At 39.3% G+C, this 21,611-nt stretch overlaps 1 protein-coding gene across 2 annotated transcripts in view; it reads left to right on the top strand.

Moving 5' to 3' along the window:
- Positions 1–21,611, top strand: part of pth1r (parathyroid hormone 1 receptor) — a 213,176-nt gene that overhangs the window by 89,538 nt on the left and 102,027 nt on the right. For both annotated transcript variants that reach the window (XR_009809620.1, XM_061920547.1), the window contains exon 2: positions 12,199–12,301. Coding sequence is in view for 1 of the 2 variants with exons in the window: in XM_061920547.1 (XP_061776531.1) it covers positions 12,199–12,301 (103 nt within the window). In the remaining variant the exon portion in view is untranslated. The remainder of the gene's footprint in view (positions 1–12,198; positions 12,302–21,611) is intronic.

The raw sequence follows: 21,611 nt of genomic DNA, 5'->3' as shown, positions 1-21,611 counted from the left end.
TGCATTATTGATACAACACTAACATAAGACATTGGTCAAAAAAATAGAACACTTTGGAAATGTTTGAAATGTTTAATGGTTACATCGCACATTATCTTCTCTGTGGTGGTGGAGGCTCCCATCAAAAACAATGTGAGGACGTGAGGAGCCCTCACCCTTGTGACAACATCGTCAACGACTTCCGGTAGAGACAGGGCTTTTTTATCAGCACCAAAAGTTGCAAACTTTATCGTCGATGTTCTCTACTAAATCCTTTCAGCAAAAATATGGCAATATCGCGAAATGATCAAGTATGACACATAGAATGGACCTGCTATCCCCGTTTGAATAAGAAAATCTCATTTCAGTAGGCCTTTAACTCTACCTGCAATGTTTTAAGTTGAATTTAATTAAAGTCCCAACAATAGTCAGACACGCACTAGGTGCGGTGAAATTACCCTCTGCATTTGACCCATCCCCTTATTCACCCCCCTGGGAGGTGAGGGGAGCAGTGAGCAGCAGCGGTGGCCGCGCTCGGGAATTATTTTGGTGATTTAACCCCCAATTCCAACCCTTGATGCTGAGTGCCAAGCAGGGAGGCAATGGGTCCCATTTTTATAGCCTACGACCTAACAATCTCAGGGCGGATACTCTAACCTCAAAACCACTGAGCAGGTCTTTTAAGTCATATTTCAAGAGTGCTTAATGGTCATTTCCATGCTAGTCAATAGCCATTATGCTATTGGTAATGTACTATTTGCATTAGTATCTGTTTTGACCTGCAGCCCTCAGGAAGGCGCTACAGGGTCCTCAGGTCTAAGACAAACTGACTCAAGAACAATTTTTTCCCTAGAGCCATAACCACGGTGAACTCTCAGAGGCACTGATTTTATACTTTATCACATCTTTAGCATAATTTTTCTTTCTTTTTTTTCTACGTTTTGCATATTTGTAAACTGTCGCACTGATACTGAAGTTGCTTTCAATCTCATTGTAACTGTATAAAGTGACATTCAAAGGTATTATATTCTATTCTATCCATGGTATATGTAACCAGAGATAAATGCTTTAAAATGTACAGTAATATCGGAAATTATTGGTATCGGTTTCAAAGGAGTAAAATGTATTGCTTTTTAAAACACCGGTGTGTACACGGACGTAGGGAAAAATACAGAGCACCATCAAATGATAAAGGCACTGCCTCTGCGTGCCGGCCCAGCCACACAATATCTATGGCTTTTCACAAACACACGAGCGAATACAAATCATACTTGGTCAACACCCATACAGGTCACACTGAGGGTGGCCATATGAACAACTTTAACACTGTTACAAATATGTGCCACACTGTGAACCCACACCAAACAAGAATGACAAACACATTTTGGAAGATCATCCGCACCGTAACACAAAATAAACACAACGGAACAAATACCCAGAACACCCTCGCTATGCCCTACTCCCCCACCCTCCAACTCAACCCCGCCCACCTCAAGCTCCTCATTTAACCGATATATTAAATTTCGGTTAAATATAGAGATATCCAATAATGGCTTTTATGCCGATATCCAATATTCCGAGATTGTCCAACTCTTATCTACCCATTCCGATATCAACTGATACCGATACAAACAGTCGTGGAATTAATACATTATCATGCCTAATTTTGTTGTGATGCCCCGCTGGATGCATTAAACAATGCAACAAGGTTTTCCAAAATAAATCAATTCAAGTTATGTTAAAAAAATTGCCAACATGGCACTGCCATTTTTATTATTGAAGTCACAAAGTGCATTATTTTTTTTAACATGCCTCAAAACAGCAGCTTGGAATTTGGGACATGCTCTCCCTTAGAGAGCATGAGGAGGTTGAGGTGGGCGGGGTTGGGGGTGGAGGGGCTATTTGAGGTGCGGTGGGGGGGGGGGGGGTATATTGTAGTGTCCCGGAAGAGTTAGTGCCTCAAGGGGTTTTGGGTATTTTTTCTGTTGTGTTTATGTTATGTTACGGTATGGATGTTCTCCCGAAATGTGTTTGTCATTTTTGGTTGGTGTGGGTTCACAGTGTGGTGCATATTTGTAACAGTGTTAAAGTTGTATATAAGGCCACCCTCAGTGTGACCTGTATGGCTGTTGAACAAGTATGCTTTGCATTCACTAATGTGTGTGTGAAAAGCCGTATATATTATGTGATTGGGCCGGCACGCAAAGGCAGTGCCGTTAAGGTTTATTGACGCTCTGTACTTCTCCCTACGTCCGTGTACCACTCCGTACAGCTGCTTTTTAAAAAGTCATAAATTGTACCTTTAGAAATACCGATAATTTTGAAACCGATACCGATAATTTTAAAGAATTTATCGGCCGATAATAAGGGCAGTCCGATATTATCGGACATCTCTACACCAAACTATCAAAAAATTAAGCAGACATTTAGGGATAGTATCACCTTTGCATTATTAATACAACACTAACATAAAACATTGGTCAAAAAAATAGAAACATTTTTAGAAATGTTTAAAATTTTTAATGGTTACATCGCACTTTATCTTCTCTGTGCTGGTATCATACACACAAAAGAAATGAACGTCATTATTCGCTGCATTTTTTTAAACAGCACTTAGATTGGATTCTCATTAGATTGTGTAAATGTCCTGACCGGAAAGGCAATGAAGCGCAGTCTTGTTTAAATAGGAGCCTTCGCATGTGTTGACCTTTTTTACCACCGCCTCATTTTGTTCATTTAATTATTTTACCGCAGCTCAACTACTGCCTTGTGTACATGTGCTGAATCAAAACAAAATCCCCTTAAACAGCAGTATAAGCAAAATGATGAAAATAGTCACATGTATTTTCAAATGTTAATGTATTTCACATTGTGAAAATCAATAGTATATTTTATTAATGAACGAATGTCAAAATCACGCACCTTAATTAAATGAGACATTTTTGTCCTAATTGTCTTCCTGTGCAACATTGCACTAGATGTGCTGCTACATGTTTTTCCTTGCCAATAAACACTTGCTGTGAATGTCGTTGCAACACTGCTTCCTGGAGAGGTCATATTGTGATTTTTTTCTTCCTATTCTAAAACAGATCCTTGTGGTCTACATCAGTGGTTCTCAACCATTTTTTCCAGTGATGTAACCCCCTGTGAACATTATTTTACTTCAAGTACCTCCTAATCAGAATTGTATAACCCTAAAAAAAAAAAGATACAGAAGTAAAATTCAGCACTATGTCGTCAGTTTCTGATATATTACATTGTACAACAGTGCAAAAAATTGCTCACTTGTAGTGGTCTTTCTTGAACTATTTGGAAAAAAAGATATAAAAATAACTAAAAACGTGTTGAAAAATAAACAAGTGATTCAATTATAAATAATGATTTCTACACATAGAAGTAATCATCAACTTAAAGTGCCCTCTTTGGGGATTGTATTTATGGAACATGTCGACAAAAAATCTAGCTGTCAACACTGAATATTGCATTGTTGCATTTCTTTTCACAGTTCATGAACTTACATCCATATTTTAAAGGATTTTTGAATTGTTGCTATTTTTTAGAATATTTTTTTAAAAATTTCAAGTACCCCTAGGCATACCTTCAAGTACCCCCAGGGGTACGCGTACCCCCATTTGAGAACCACTGGTCTACATAACATGTAATGGTGGTGCTTTGGTCAAAATTGCGCATCGATATTTAAGCCGCTTTCTGAATGCACCATTTTGTGGGCGGTCTTACATAAGAGCCGAAACCCCTCAGTCCGGCTACGCGCGCTTTGACTTTGTCTCCACTCCGTCAACCATTTTTAGCACGCACGGAGTCTACTGATATAAGTTAGATGTACAAACCCCGTTTCCATATGAGTTGGGAAATTGTGTTAGATGTAAAGATAAACAGAATACATCCATCCATCCATTTTTCTACCGCTTATTCCCCTTTGGAGTTCCGGGAGGCGCTGGTGCCTATTTCAGTTACAATCGGGCTGAAGGCGGCGTACACCCTGGACAAGTCGCGGAATACAATGATTTGCAAATCCTTTTCAACCCATATTCAGTTGAATATGCTACAAAGACAACATATTTGATGTTCTAACTGATAAACATTTTTTTTTTTTGCAAATAATCATTAACCTTAGAATTTGATGCCAGCAACAAGTGACAAAGAAGTTGGGAAAGGTGGCAATAAATACTGATAAAGTTGAGGAATGCTCATCAAACACTTATTTGGAACATGCCACAGGCGTGCAGGTAATTGGGAACAGGTGGGTGCCATGATTGGGTAAAAAAACAGCTTCCAAAAAATGCTCAGTCTTTCACAAGAATGGATCGAGCGAGGTACACCCCTTTGTCCACAGCTGCGTGAGCAAATAGTCAAACAGTATAAGAACAACTTTTCTCAAAGTGCAATTGCAAAAAATGTTGGAATTTCAACATCTACGGTCCATAATATCTTTAAAAGTTTCAGAGAATCTGGAGAAATCACTCCACGTAACCAACATTGAATGACCGTGACCTTCGGTCCCTCAGACGGCACTGTATTAAAAACCGACATCAATCTCTAAAGGATATCACCACATGGGCTCAGGAACACTTCAGAAAACCACTGTCACTAAATACAGTTCGTCGCTACATCTGTAAGTGCAAGTTAAAGCCGTATTATGCAAAGCGAAAGCCGTTCAATTGAATATGGGTTGAAAAGGTTTTGCAACTCATTGTATTCCGTTTATATTTACATCAAACACAATTTCCCAACTCATATGGAAACGGGGTTTGTAAGATTAGATGTAGGTTTGTACGATATACTGATATTAGTATAGTACCCCGACACTAATGAATCATACTCGGCCTCGAAAAAGTACCGGTCACACGTCGTGTCATTGCTGGTTTACGAGCAAAGGAGCATGTTCTGCAGTGCACGATCACAGAGTACTTACAAGCAGACACAGTGTGTAGACCAAAAAGGGAGAACGGACGAATTTTGGCTTAAAAAGTAACGATAAAGGTGAAGTTATAACATAACACTGAGACGCCCTCAGGAAGAATGTCCATCCGCAGTCTGCAGTGTCTTAGCTACTTCTAAATCTTAGGTACTTCTAAATCACTAATCCTCGCCTAACGCAATTGGTGGATCTACACCCGCCATCCACTGTCATGATACCAAGTACAAGAGCGTATCTAGTCAATAATACTATGATTACATCGATATTTTTTAGCATCACAAAATCTTCTTTCATTTAAAAAAAAAAATTATATTATGTTTATAAACTCATGAAATATGTCCCTGGACACATGAGGACTTTGAATATGACCAATGTATGATCCTGTAACTACTTGGTAACGGATCGATACCTAAATTTGTGGTATCATCCAAAACTAATGTACAGCATCCAAACAACAGAAGAATAAGTGATTTGTACATTTTAACAGAAATGTCATGACATGTTAAAAGAGAAAAAAACAAGATATTAACAGTAAATGAACAAGTAGGTTAATAATTCATTTTCTACCACTTGTCCTTAATAATTTTGACAAAATAATAGAATGGAAAATGACACAATATGTTACTGCATGTGTCAGCAGACAATTTAGGAGCCTTTGTTTGTTTACTTACTACTAAAAGACAAGGTGTCTAGTATTTTCACTATTTTATTTAAGGAAAAACTTGTCATAAGAAATACTGTTTATGTTTAATGTACCGTAAGTTATTTTTGTTAAAATAAAGCCAATAATGCAATTTTTTGTGGTCCTATTTATTCAGAAATGTACCAAAATACCGAAAAGTATCAAAATACATTTTGGTATCGGTACCTTTACCAAAATATTGGTATCGGGACAACACTAGTTAAAACGATAAGCTACTTTGTGGTGATGTAACAGTATCAAATCTCACTGTACGATATTATCGTGGTGTATGCCAAAAAAGAAAAGAGAAAATACTTGAAATTGTTACAGTGTGTTATGATGAAGTGCCAGGAATGTTTTGGATGAACACACTTACTGTAATTGAACACAGACAGAAACAAATTGGAAATTATGCAATATGTTACATCATTTGTCAGCAACCAAATTAGGAGTCTTGATAACACATTTTTAATGGTTCTGTTATCATTTACATACCAAATAATATATCGTGATATATATACATATTATATATATATACATATATATATATATATATATATATATATATATATATATATATATATATATATATATATATATATATATACAGTATATATAGTTATCACAGGAGGCTGCAGTATAAATCAGAATCTAGATGTTAGGCCACATTGCTTATCTCTACTGGTGATGTAAATACTTCTTAAAATTAATTTATTTTTTCATCAACTTGGGTATCTCAGTGACGCCTCCTTATACATATTTGGTAAGGATTTGATGTTTTCTGTATGCACCCTGTTTCGTGTTTATGTTGTCAATTGCCCTAAAGCATTAGCATAACCACTACACCGTGAAGCACGATGCATTCCTCATCACTATGGAAATGTTCACAGCTCCGAAGTGACAACAAATCAGTTGACTTTTCGGTGTGGAAACTTGTTGTTTGTCCTTGTGCCTTTTCTTTTAAATGTCTTTGTACTTAATACTGTTCCTGTCCTTGGTCCTAAAAGTCATCGCCATCAATGGCAGCACATTTATCAGTGACTTAAAAGAGATCCACCGGCGAATGTTGAGCTTGTCACCCTTTGGAGACAGCGTGTTTTGTCAAAATCAAAAAGCGCACCTTGAGGGGGCCGCGTGTCCGTCCCAAAAAGTCAATGTCAAGAATGACAAAACAGCATAAAATTATGTTGAAAATAAAATATAGTATGTGTCCCTTGTAGTGTGTGATTTAAGTTTGAAGTTGTGGATTCAACCGCCGCTCTTTCAAGCTTTTTTTCCGAGTTTACTTGGAAAAATAATTTTAAAAAATTAAATACATTTTTAGTCAGTTGTGCCTCAAGTTGAATTCAATTATAGCTTTAGTCCAGGCCACCTTGCTTTGTGGCAGTTCCCTTTGAAGAAATTCTATTACGGTCATTTTGAGGCATTTTTCATATACGACTTTAAAACATGATCAATTTAGCTTACCGTGCAGCAATCTAATTACCAAATCCAAGTTTTTACAGTACTTGGATTTGCCTGACTTTTTTCATTCTACCTGTCCTTTTTTGACCAAATGACGATCTGAATGAAGTAACTTCCTGTAAACCAGGTCAGGGCAATTATTTTGACTTGAGGAGACACATTTTGAGAACAAAATGTGTCCAGGGGCCGGTATATCTATTATTAGGAACACTAATACAAAACTTCACAATAATGTCTGATTGAATGCTAATTTTTTTTTACGACAGACCGCCTTAAAAAAAACGAATTGAATTTTTATTTTTTTTACTGAATGATACACCCAGAATGTACATGAAAATAAAGAATGTGGGATTTACAATATTTACTATGAACGATAAAACACTGAATATTGACAACATATCAACGACACACCCCCTTCTCCATCGACATATTTTACAATCAAGCGAAACGCAAGAAAAATGCAACAAACACAGCAAAATATGAACGTGACGGGTAAAAAAACAAAATACCTACAATCTGATATATCTGGTATATGACTAAGCTTTAGAACATTGTAGTAAAAATCTCCTTCTGCATCTGTCCCTGACACCCGCATTTCAGGTTGACACTCTGTGGAAACGCTCCCCACCTACACTGCTTGGTGACTCGTCAGAGCTGTTGTGACTTAGATTACATTACTAACTAGTATTGCATGAAAAAGCGCAGATTCCAACCATTGAATTACTTTGTATGGTTCAAGACTTCCGGTCATTTGAAAGCATCACTGCACATAATAATGGCAGCTATAGTTTCCATCTTAAAAATCTCAAAAAATATATTTAGGAATGTCTACTTGGAAACATAATTTAAAACATGAAAATACATCTTAATTTAGTCACTTGTGCCTCAAGTTGAATTTAACAATACATTTAGTCCAGGCCACCCTGCTTTGTGATAGTTCCATTTGAGAACATTCTGTAACATTCATTATGAGGCGTTTTTCACATAGGACTTTAAAACATGATCACTTTACCGTGCAGCAATCCAATTACCAAACTAATGATGCTTATTTAACTCTACTTGTCCCTTTTGAATGTCTGGGACAACAAAGTCTTCTACTCTAACTTGCCATTCACGACCATGTGGTAAATAACACGGTTCAACGTCTCATTGACTGCCTGCACGACATCAAAGCCTGGCTTTCAGCTAACTTCCTGAGTCTAACTGAAAACAAATCAGAAGTTATGTTGTTTGGTCCAAGTCGCTCTCCCTCCCCTAACGTTGACCTCGACACTCTAACCCCGTATCTCAGCGACTGTGTCACAAACCTCGGGGTAAAGTTCGACTCAGATTTTAAATTCGAAAAACAAATCAGCTGCGTCGTTCAAAAAAGCTTTTATCAATTACGCCAAATAGCGAAAGTGAAACCGCTTCTGTCCTGACATGATCTCGAGAAATTAATCCACGCCTTTATCTCGAATGGTTTAGACTACTGCAATGCCCTCCCTGTATGTCGGCATTAGCCAGGCCTCCCTCGCCCGCCTGCAGGTCGTGCAGAACTCTGCTGCTCGTCTGCTAACATAGACCCGCAGACGTGAGCACATCACCCCTATATTAGCGTCCCTTCACTGGCTCCCTGTGCGTTAACGAATCAATTTTAAACTCCTTATTTGTTTTTCAATGTCTAAACAACCTCGCGCCAACATATCTCTCCGACCTCCTTCAGCCTTACTGCCCCACCCGATCCCTAAGATCAGCCGATCAGCTGCTACTCACGGTCCCTGACACAAGGCTTAAGCTTAGAGGTGACAGAGATTTCGCCGCTGCTGCTCCCAAGCTCTGGAATGACCTACCTCTGAGTGTTAGACAAGCCTCCTCTCTTCCTGTTTTTAAATCTCTCTTAAAAACATACTTTTATTCCTTGGCTTTTAACACTGAGTGATATCCATCCTGCAATGGTGCCCCATTATACACCTGCTGTGAACCTGTTTTTATGTTGTTTTTTTTGTTTTTTTTATCATGTTCTGTTTGTGTTGTGTTGTTTGCTCGGTTCTCGTATTACCTTTTAACCTGCCCATTGTACGGCACTTTGGCTACCCCTGTGGTAAATTTTAAATGCGCTTTATAAATAAAGTTGATTTGATTTGATGTTTTTATAGAACATTTTAGCTTAAAACCTGCCTGCAACAAGAAGCATTGCAGACCAGGACATATAGAACAAGAGCTGTTTTGCTTATCTATTCAGTTGCCATGCTTGCATTTCGACATTTTCTTCCATTCAGCAAACTTTACAAGAAACCCCGGAGACTTTGGTTTGTTGAACAGTGCTGGGAGACAGATTAGATGACGGTGAACAGCAGTGAATAGCAAAGTATGGAGTACTTTTTTCTGTACACTTGACCCCTGTCTCCTACTGACCTTTTATTAGGTACTTAGAAAAGATACATCATGTTTAGAACAAACTTTTTTGGCTTGAAATGTGTACTTATTTCTGGGACAGTATTGCCGACATATCTTATATAATATACATATCATATTTACAACATATTGTACATAAATTAATAAGTAAAACCATTAATTAGTAAATTAATGGTTTTCTGTGATTTCCTTCCTGCGTCTTGCTTGATGACTAAAAAAGAGCAACCCAATAAAAATTGACCTGTGTCCTTTTTCGGGTCTCCATCCAAGATTTGGTGTAGATTTCTAAGAGACTGTTCTAGGTACGAGAGGTGTGAATCTCTTGGCACCTAACGAGTTGGTTAAATTTGGATTCCCGGGGTGACGATACGATTCAAAATCCATTCTTGATACAACACAATTCGATTTAAACCGATTTCCGCGATTTGTAAAATAATTAGAATAAAAGTTTTTCAAAACAGATTGCAGTTAAGAAAAGGTCCTTTTAGTTGCATGGAGATGGCCAAAAAATGTCTTATAAAAAAAAAATATATATATATATATACATATATATATATATATATATATATATATATTAGAAAATTACTCATTGATGTAGAATCAAGATGAATATTAATCACGATTTGGATGTGAATCAAATTTTTCATGCACCCCTATTAGGTACTAATATTTTGTTTTCTTTTTACTTCCGATCATTACTGATATTGGAGCTTGGTGTAATGACCAATGCCAATACTAATCTGAAACGATATCAGCACAAATCCTCACACATAATTTTTATTATTTTGCAGTGTGTAATGTGAGAAAAGGCTTGCTCTAGTGACATTAATCAAACAGAGAACATTGATGAAAAACACTAACCTATTTAATTTTAATTGTCTGCAATGGACTTCTGCTGTCTTTAATTCAATTGAAGTGGAAATTTGGTATTTGGCGACACTTGGGGGTCATAATAATTTATTAAATTATGTGCATGTCTCTCCTAACGCAGTTGAATGATCCAGACACGATTGTTAGTGGAACTTTTCTGCCTTGGAAACTTTGTATATGTAAGTAGTGTGTACCTATCATTATTTGATAGTTGTTTATATTGACAAATGTGGTTAGACTGCAATATTGTTCAATTCAACACCGTTATTATGTATGTCTAGCTTGTTGTGTACTTAGCTGCTGTGCATTGTAGCTGCTAGCTCCTATTACTATACAGTTGAGCCTGCCCTGTTTACCAAATGACTTCAGTAAAATACAAGAAAAAACAACATTGTATGCTTATTGGAGGACATTTAGCTGTTAATTGGCTGCCAAGTTTTGCACGAGTAGTAAACACACTGCAGTACTGTTTTTATTTCAGTCGCAAGCCTATATCATCCGAAACTTGTTTCCCTGCTTATATTGGGCTAATATCCGATATCCTCTAGGTCGGGGATCAGGAACCCGCTGCTCTCGAGCCGCATGCGGCTTTTTGGAGCCACCCTAGTGGCACTTTGGAATAGAAAGTACTTTATTGATCCCTGGGGGAAATTCAGCACCAATCTTTCCGATCTGCACTTTCCACAAATTCCACTTTCAATCCTTTAAACAGGGATTGAAAGTGAAAAAATATGGGAACATATTTTGTTTTGTTTTAGTATGTTTTTTTGTTTGAGGACAAACATGACACAAAGCTTCCAAATTGTTAGAAAGCCCACTGTTAAATATGTTTGTGTGCATGCTTCACTGATGAGAATATTTGGTGAACATCATTTGCTGAGATAGGCGCCAGCGCCCCCCGCGACCCCAAAAGGGAATAAGCGGTAGAAAAAATGGATGGATGGATGGATTTTGTCCTACTAATTTTGGCAGTTCTTGAACTCACCATGTGTGGCGTGTGAGGCAACAGTTTGTTCACATGTAACATTGTCCTGTCCTTCTTTGTCTCATTTGTCCACCAAACCTTTTATACTGTACATGAATGCAAAACTAGTGTGGACTGTTAGTCAGGGATATTTGGTCAGGGCATGAATGCAAGCAAATCAATGCTAACATGCTATTTAGACTAGCTCTATGTACATATTTCATCATTATGCCTCATTTGTAGGTATATTTGAGCTCATTTAATATCCTTGACGTGTATCCTCTTTGTATACAATTTAGTTTTGCATGTCTCATGACACATTATCTGTATGTAACATTGACTGCATTTCAGATAGTTGTTTGTGTGCCATGTTGTTCCAGACCACAGCAAACATTACCTAGCTTGCCAAACATTGCAATAAATCTATTAAAAGAAGACAGCCTGGTTTTCCTTTAACTTGGACACACACATCTATTCCTTTGGCCATTACGGGCCAGTAATTTCCAGGAGTTATCTCACCCTCTGAGTACTCTCTGATTTACGAATGTTTTCCAATGTTGTAAACAATGTGTAGAATAAATATTACATTTCAACATTTCTGTCAACAAAAATTTGCGTCAGCCTGCGACACATTTTGATGGTAGGCTAATATAGCTAATATAGACACTTACGTCATGTTTTGCCTTCATTGTAAGACTTATATGAGGCTTTTAATTTTTTGTGGCTCCTGACAGATTTATTTTTTGTATTTTTGGCCCAATATGGCTCTTTCAACGTTTTGAGTTGCCGACCCCTGCTCTAGGAACTAATGTACCGCTGTATTTCTGTAATTGTACAATTTTTAATGTATGTAGGAATTCATAAATCATGTACTTGATTTTGTCTTGTTATTTTTTCTTGCAGGCACATGCAGACGATGTCCTCACTAAAGAGGAGCAGATAGCGCTACTGTTCAAAGCCAAGCGCAAGTGTGAAAGCATCATCAAGTCGAGACACAAATTTCCCGGTGAGTAGTAAGTAGCATAAGAGGTCTCCAGTTTATAATCATGTTTGGTTCCTACGTTGAACGTAACTTTTTTTTTTTTGTGATTTTTTCTTTAAATAAACACCTAAATCCCTTACTTTGTACACAGAATACACAAAGGTTGCATAAAAAACAGTAATAAATGGATTAAATGTCAAATTAAATGAAACAGTAATACGTTTTAGCAAGATACAATATTTTTCTCTGACTGGGTAAGCGGCTGGTGTTGGTTGTCATTTTTGATTTGCATTCCTTCCCTTTTTTGAATTTGACCCAGGAGCATTCCAAGGAATATGTACTGTTTGCTTGTCAAACCCCCTTAAAATAAACTAAAATGTCTGTCTATTTTCCAACTCTGATTCTGAAGAACTACTCAAAAACTATTGTGGCCTATGTGAGGGAACTTTTTTTTTTGTACAAGGTTCCTATGGCCAAGATGACTAATTTCAGTAACTGGACTGAAAGTAACAGGAGTGAGTTTTTTAGCGTAGAATGAGCAAATATATGAAATATACAGTAGCCACATGGAAATCATGCTTATAGCATGCTGACACTAAGCACAGGGATTAGAGGCAACACATTGTATTTAAAAAAAATATATAAATAATAATGGTACCAAGACTGCTAAAATTTCAACACTACTATTCATACAAACCCCGTTTCCATATGAGTTGGGAAATTGTGTTAGATGTAAATATAAACGGAATACAATGATTCGCAAATCATTTTCAAAACCTATTCAGTTGAATATGCTACAAAGACAACATATTTGATGTTCAAACTGATAAACTTTTTTTTTTTTCTCAAATAATCATTAATTTTAGAATTTGATGCCAGCAACACGTGACAAAGAAGTTGGGAAAGGTGGAAATAAATACTGATAAAGTTGAGGAATGCTCATCAAATACTTATTTGGAACATCCCACAGGTGTGCAGGCTATTTGGGAACAGGTGGGTGCCATGATTGGGTATAAAAACAGCTTCCCGAAAAATGCTGTCTTTCACAAGAAAAGATGGGGCGAGGTACACCCCTTTGTCCACAACTGCGTGAGCAAATAATCAAACAGTTTAAGAACAACGTTTCTCAAAGTGCAATTGCAAGAAATTTAGGGATTTCAACATCTACGGTCCATAATATCATCACAAGGCCCAGAGAATCTGGAGAAATCACTCCACGTAAGCGGCATGGCCAGAAACCAACATTGAATGACCGTGACCTTCGATCCCTCAGACGGCACTGTATCAAAAACCGACATCAATCTCTAAAAGGAATCACCACATGGGCTCAGGAACACTTCAGAAAACCACTGTTACTAAATACAGTTTTTCGCTACATCTGTAAGTACAAGTTAAAAATCTACTATGCAAGGCAAAAGCCATTTATCAACAACATCCAGAAACGCCGCCGGCTTCTCTGGGCCTGAGACATCTAAGATGGACTGTTGCAAAGTGGAAAAGTGTTCTGTGGTCTGATGAGTCCACTTTTTAAATTATACTTGGAAATATTCGACATTCTGTCATTCGGACCAAAGGGGAAGCAAAGCATCCAAACTGTTATCGACGCAAAGTTCGAAAGCCAACATCTGTGATGGTATGGGGGTGCATTAGTGCCCAAAGTATGGGTAACTTACGCATCTGTGAAGGCACCATTAATGCTGAAAGGTACATACAGGTTTTGGAACAACATATGCTGCCATCTAAGCACCATCTTTTTCATGGACGCCCCTGCTTATTTCAGCAAGACAATGCCAAGCCACATTCAGCACGTGTTACAACAGCGTGGCTTCGTAAAAAAAAGAGTGCAGGTACTTTCCTGGCCTGCCTGCAGTCCAGACCTGTCTTCCATGGAAAATGTGTGGCGCATTATGAAGCGTAAAATACGACAGTGGAGACCCCGGACTGTTGAACGACTGAAGCTCTACATAAAGCAAGAATGGGAAAGAATTCCACTTTCAAAGCTTCAACAATTATTTTCCTCAGTTCCCAAACGAGTGTTGTTAAAAGAAAAGGTGATGTAACACAGTGGTGAACATGCCCTTTCCCAACTGCTTTGGCACGTGTTGCAGCCATGAAATTTTAGGTTAATTCTTATTTGCAAAAAAAAAAAAAAAAAAATGTTTATCAGTTTGAACATCAAATATCTTGTCTTTGTAGTGCATTCAACTGAATATGGGTTGAAAAGGATTTGCAAATCATTGTATTCCGTTTATATTTACATCGAACACAATTTCCCAACTCATATGGAAACGGGGTTTGTAGTTAAAATCTCAAATGTGCAGAAAAATAAAGGGACTTCTTAAGGCCTGCAAAATCTGAATGATGCAACTTCCTGTAGACTATGTGACTTGCAGACTATTCCAAATTTTTCAGATTAGATAATGTGTTCCGATACCTGGACTGAGTGTACATCCAGAGATGCAAATAAGTGTCATTTTTTATTTAAATAACATAAACTTGAAGCAAAAACATGTAAAAAAAAAAAAAAAACAACAACAACAAAAAAAAAAAAGAAAAGTTGGAGGATCCATACGGTCCCATTTATCAAGACTTACCTGATACATGAAACGTGACAAATCGGGGGGTGCCCTATCCACTTTAGCTGCCATATGACAGTATGGCAGAGTGTTGAATATCTTAAAATGTGTTTTATGGAAATGTTTATTTGAACCACAGCGTCAGCTGCTATGCATAGCAAAATGATTTACCCCTCTTCATACATATACTGTAGCATTGTACATAGTAATTGGGTAATTAGTTCTTCAGCAAGTCTTGTAATTACAAACCAAAACTTACTGGGTTTTTAATTCCTTAATGGGAGTGATTCATAACCATGAAATGTTCTAAACCAATGACCACCTTAAGGAAATATGACTTTCATTTAAATAAATATACACTGTTTTGCCAAAAGTATTTGGCCACCTGCCTTGACTCACATATGAACTTGAAGTGTCATCCCATTAGGGTTCAATATGATGTGTGTCCACCTTTTTCTGCTATTACAGCTTCAACTCTTCTGGGAAGGTTGTCCACAAGGTTGCGGAGTGTGTTTATAGGAATTTTACACCGTTTTTTCCCAAAAGCGTGTTGGTGAGCTAACACACTGATGTTGGTCGAGAAGGCCTGGCTCTCTGTTTCCGTTCTAATTTATCCCAAAGGTGTTTTATCGGGTTCAGGTCAGGACTCTGTGCAGGCCAGTCAAGTTCATGCACATCAGACTCTGTCATCCATGTCTTTATGGACCTTGCTTTGTTCACTGGTGCACAGTCATGTTGGAAGAGGAAGGAGCCCGCTCCAAACTGTTCCCACAATATTGGGAGCATGGAATTGTCCAAAATGTTTTGGTATTCTGGAGCATTCAACGTTCCTTTCACTGGAACTAAGGGGCCAAGCCAAAGTCCTGAAAACCAACCCCACCCTAGTATTCCTCCACCACTAAATTTCACACTCCTGGCAAGCTCCAAACCCAGACTCGTCCATCAGATTGCCAGATAGAAAAGCGTGATTCATCATTCCAGAGAACGCGTCTCCACTGCTCTAGGGTCCAGTGGCGACGTGCTTTACACCAGTGGTTCTCAAATGGGGGTACGCGTACCCTTGGGGGTACGTGCGATTTTTTAAAAATATTCTAAAAATAGCAACAATTCAAAAATCCTTTATAAATATATTTATTGAATAATACTTCAACAAAATATGAATGTAAGTTCATAAACTGTAAAAAAAAAAATATATATAAACAATGCAATATTCAGTGTTGACAGCTAGATTTTTTGTAGACATGTTCCATAAATATTAATGTTAAAGATATATTTTTTGTGGAGAAATGTTTAGAATTAAGTTCATGAATCCAGATGGATCTCTATTACAATCCCCAAAGAGGGCACTTTAAGTTGATGATTACTTCTATGTGTAGAAATCTTTATTTATAATTGAATCACTTGTTTATTTTTCAAAAAAGTTTTTAGTTGTTTTTATATCTTTTTTTCCAAATAGTTCAAGAAAGACCACAACAAATGAGCAATATTTTGCACTGTTATACAATTTAATAAATCAAAAACTAATGACATAGTGCTGTATTTTACTTCTTTATCTCTTATTTTCAACCAAAAATACTTTGCTCTGGTTAGGGGGTACTTGAATAAAAAAAAAAGTGCTCCTCCACGTCGAGAGAAGCCAGATGAGGTGGTTTGGGCATCTGTCAGGATGCCACCCGAAGGCCTCCCTAGGGAGGTGTTTAGGGGACGTCCAACCGGTAGGAGGCCACGGGGAAGACCCAGGACACGTTGGGAAGACTATGTCTCCCGGCTGGCCTGGGAAGGCTTCGGGATCCCCTGGCAAGAGCTGGACGAAGTGGCTGGGGAGAGTAAAGTCTGGGCTTCCCTGTTTAGGCTGCTGCCCCCGTGACCCGACCTCGGATAAATAGAAGAAGATGGATGGATGGATGGGTTCACAGGGGGTACATTACTGAAAAAAGGTTGCGAACCACTGCTTTACACCACCGGATCCGACACTTTGCATCGAACTTGGTGACGTATGGCTTAGATGGAGCTGCTTGGCCATTGAGAACCATTCCATGAAGCTCTCTGCGTACTGTACGTGGGCTAATTGGAAGGTCACATGAAGTTTGAAGCTCTGTAGAAACTGACTGTGCAGAAAGTCGGTGACCTCTTTGCACTATGAGCTTCAGCATCCGCTGACCCCGCTCCGTCAGTTTACTTCGTGGCTGAGTTGCTGTTGTTCCCAAACTCTTCAATTTTCCAATAATAAAGCTGAAAGTTGACTTTGGAAAATTTTGGAGCGGGGAAATTTCACGACTGGATTTGTTGCACAGGTGGCATCCTATGACAGTTTTACGCTGGAAATCACTGAGTGGCCCATTCTTACACAAATGTTTGTAGAAACAGTCTCCATGCCTAAGTGCTTGATTGTATACACCTCTGATCATTTGGATGGGTGGCCAAATACTTTTGGCAAAATAGTGTATAATAAGATGCAGTGATCATCAGCAGGAAGTCACTGTTCAATCCCTCCGTGCGTCAAGACTGTTGAGCGTGGGAGCTTGAAAAAAAAAAACAACACAATCATTTCAACCCAAAGAGGCTGCACATGGCTCACAAAATGCATTACCCTTGATTAGCTTTCCAATGGAGTGACTCTCCTGTAGCTTTATTGACTTGGAAATGAAAGGCTGAGGGACATGGAGACATTTTATGCAGCTAAATGGTCTCATGGAGCCGAGCGGGCTTTGCTATGGGGGGCGCTTCCACATGGAGATAACGTGAAGCCTTGTGACGACACATGTGGCATATAGCAAGGAAGTGTGCCAGGAGCTTTTTTTTTACGGTTCGACGAATCAATGACCACAAACAACAAGGTCCGCTAGGGACGGTAAAGACCCCATGGCAGTCGCTTGTTGATGACTGTATCGCACTTGGGGCTGGAAATCAATTCGGTTGGTGCATGAACTGAAAGTTAAGTATCATGTAGAAATGAGGCTAAAATCATTAGCATGGGCTATATGTGGATTTCTTCTAACATTCACTGGTGTTATGTAAGCATTTGGCAGCTTAACCAACGATGCGGAGTGCATTAAAACGTAGGTCTGTTTTGCCACAAGGTCATTTATTAAAAGAACCGATGCTGAAGAATTGGAGCAAACAGCTACGGCATTAAAGGGGAACATTATCACCAGACCTATGTAAGCGTCAATATATACCTTGATGTTGCAGAAAACGGACCATATATATGGGTGAATTTTGGCGAATTAAACGCAACAGTAAATTGGCCCTAGTGTGTGAATGGGAATGTTGTCTGTCTATATGTGTTGGCCCTGTGATGAGGTGGCGAGTTGTCCAGGGTGAACACAGCCTTCCGCCCGATTGTAGTTGAGATAGGCAGCAGCGCCCCCCGCGACCCCAAAACGGAATAAGCGGTAGGAAATGGAAGGACGGATATCTCCAAGGTACTAAAAGCACTTTGACATTATTTCCACATTCACTCATTCACACACGCACACTGATGGCGGGAGCTGCCATGCAAGACCCTGGCCACGACTCAAGAGCAAGGGTGAAGTGTCTTGCTCAAGGACACAGGATGGCGGAGGCTGGGGATTGAACCAGGAACCTTCAGGTTGCAGGCGCAGCCCCTAACAACCAAGCCACATTGTCCCCAAGTCTATATTTATATACCTTGTGTGCTCTATTGCAGCAGGTGTGCGAATACTATGTCAACCTATTTTGAGTTCCGAAAACTCCATTCAGTCCGGATTTGATTAATTAGTTACACTCGTTAAATGAGTAATCAAAGCAACGCATTAGAAATCAAAGCATTTTCCTAATCGAATGAATCGAGTAATCGTTGCAGCTCTAATTAGAATCGCATTGTAAGCTTGTGTACAATCTAATTTTCAGTTAGGTCTTGGATGCAAATAATGAGTGAATATAGGCAATATGCTCGGCCACTAAAGCCCCATGATGTAAAAACTTGCTTTTTCATTTCCTCATGTGTGTCTGCGGTTCTGCCAGAGGGCGAGTATTGGAATATTTATGGATGACTAAAGAACATCGTAATCCAGGCATCTTGGGGTTTTCTGCCACATGGTTGTTTACAGGGATGGCTTATCACGGCCAAACCAATATTATTTCTCGCTCGTTCCAAGTGAATTATGGCAGTGATGATTTGGGCCTGTGTAAATGAAACATGTAATTAACAGGGTTTGCGTCCAGGAAATGAACACAAAAGCTATTTTCAGTACCGTGTTGCGTTCTGATTTTGATAAATATTAAAACATTTAGAAAGAAATGACGGTCGGGTCTCAAATGTAGCTCTTTCAAAGTGTATTTGAGTAAATACTAATGCAGAGCATAGCAGCCAACGAAAGCATTAGCTCACATTTGTGTGTGTGTGTGTGTGTGTGTGTGTGTGCACGTGCTCGTGTGTGTTGCTCATCTGACCACCATCCCGCATAATCTGTCCTGACGGGTCAGTGTGACTGCAAGGCTTAGTGTCACACTTCAGCAGCCTCCTCCCAGCACATCTGTTACATCATTCATTTCTGACAAAAAATACATATTTTTATTTAATTTTTTTACAATTCTTTCATCAAAATGGAGCTGAATCAATCAGTCTGCTGAATGTAAATTATATATATATATATATATATATATATATATATATATATATATATACATATATCCATCCATCCATTTTCTACCACTTACTCCATTTTCTACCACTTATTCCCTTTGGGGTCGCTGGTGCTTATCTCAGCTGCATTCAGACGGAAGGCGGTGTACACCCTGGACAAGTCGCTACCTCATCGGAGGGCCAACACAGATAGACAGACAACATTCACATTCACACACTAGGCACCATTTAGTGTTGCAAATCAACCTATGCCCAGGTGCATGTCTTTGGAAGTGGGAGGAAGCTGGAGTACCCGGAGGGAACCCACGCATTCATGGGGAGAACATGCAAACTCCACACAGAAAGATCCCAAGCCTGGCATTGAACCCAGGACTGCTGAGAACCTTCGTATTGTGAGGCATATGCGCTGACCCCTCTTCCACCGTGTGTGTGTGTGTGTGTGTGTGTGTGTGTGTGTGTGTGTGTGTGTGCGTATATATTTATATATATACGCTTATCCGAGGTCGGGTCACGGGGGCAGCAGCCTAAGCAGGGAAGCCCCGACTTCCCTCTCCCCAGCCACTTCGTCTAGCTCCTCCCGGGGGATCCCGAGGTGTTCCCAGGCCAGCCGGGAGACATAATCTTCCCAACGTGTTCTGGGTCTTCCCCGTGGCCTCCTACCGGTTGGACGTGCCCTAAACACCTCCCTAGGAAGGCGTTCGGGTGGCATCCTGACCAAATGCCCGAGCCACCTCATCTGGTTCCTCTCGATGTGGAGGAGCAGCGGCTTTACTTTGAGCTCCTCCCGGATGACAGAGCTTCTCACCCTATCCTTAAAGGGAGAGCCGCGCCACCCGGCGGAGGAAACACATTTCGGCCGCTTGTACCCGAGATCTTATCCTTTCGGTCATGACCCAAAGCTCATGACCATAAGTGAGGATGGAACGTAGATCGACCAGTAAATTGAGAGCTTTGCCTTCCGGCTCAGCTCCTTCTTCACCACAACGGATCGGTACAACGTCCGCATTACTGAAGACGCCGCACCGATCCGCCTGTCGATCTCACGATCCACACTTCCCCCACTCGTGAACAAGACTCCTAGGTACTTGAACTCCTCCACTTGGGGCAGGGTCTCCTCCCAAACCTGGAGATGGCACTCCACATTTTTCCGGGCTAGAACCATGGACTCGGACTTGGACGTGCTGATTCTCATATACATATACATATATATATACATATGTAGCCGGTTCGAATCTGCGTTGTGTAGTTGCTTTGAAGACAAGAGGACTCTGTGGTTGCCTTTAGCCGAAACAGGTGGCGTATTTATTTTTACCTGTATGAAATATACAGGAAACAGTGCGGCAGCGTTAACACAGGACTCAGCAGCAAACCAGTTCCCTCACGCATGTCTCAGCAACGAGTGAGTTTAAATGAACAAAAACGTTATATGAAACATTCACATTTATCACAAAACCTATAGATCACATTTACAAATACACTGAAAATGAATACACCACCGTGAAATATTTTATACAATAGGAAAATAAATATAACTGTACAGAAAAATTGAAAAAAGTTTTGGGAGCAACAGAAACATACCTGTATGAAATAAACAGGAAACAGTGCGGCAGCGTTAACACAGGACTCAGCAGCAAACCAGTCTAAAATGGAGGGAAAACTTCAATGAAATGCCGCAGCCACTGTGTGTGCGTGAGCAAGAAACGCCACCGAACAGTACACCAGCAAAAAGTTTGCTAAAACACTCAAACTATGAGCAGAACAAGTGTACATAACCATATCAGCAACGCAAGGGCACATTATAATCACGTTTCACAGCCAAACACGTTAAAAACACGAGAGCAGAGAGAAACACTTACTTCCTTACGCATGTCTCAGCAACGAGTGAGGACTCAAAGTCACTTCCGGAAGAAGGTAGGATTTCAAAATAAAATGACAAATTCTCCCAAAACGAACTATTTCCTAAAAAACTGACAATATAAAAGTGACAATAGACATTATAGAGAAATCAAATAAAACGTGAGGGATTTTTGGTGGAATGCATACAATATAACTTATATACCTGCTACACATACATACATACACACATATATATATATATATATATATATTTGCATGTTCTCCCCGTGACTGCGTGGGTTCCCTCCGGGTA

This window comes from Nerophis ophidion, linkage group LG14, assembly GCF_033978795.1.
Source record: "Nerophis ophidion isolate RoL-2023_Sa linkage group LG14, RoL_Noph_v1.0, whole genome shotgun sequence".
NCBI lineage: Eukaryota > Metazoa > Chordata > Actinopteri > Syngnathiformes > Syngnathidae > Nerophis > Nerophis ophidion.
Note: the sequence above shows the minus strand (reverse complement) of the source record. Positions and strands in the feature narration are given on the sequence as shown.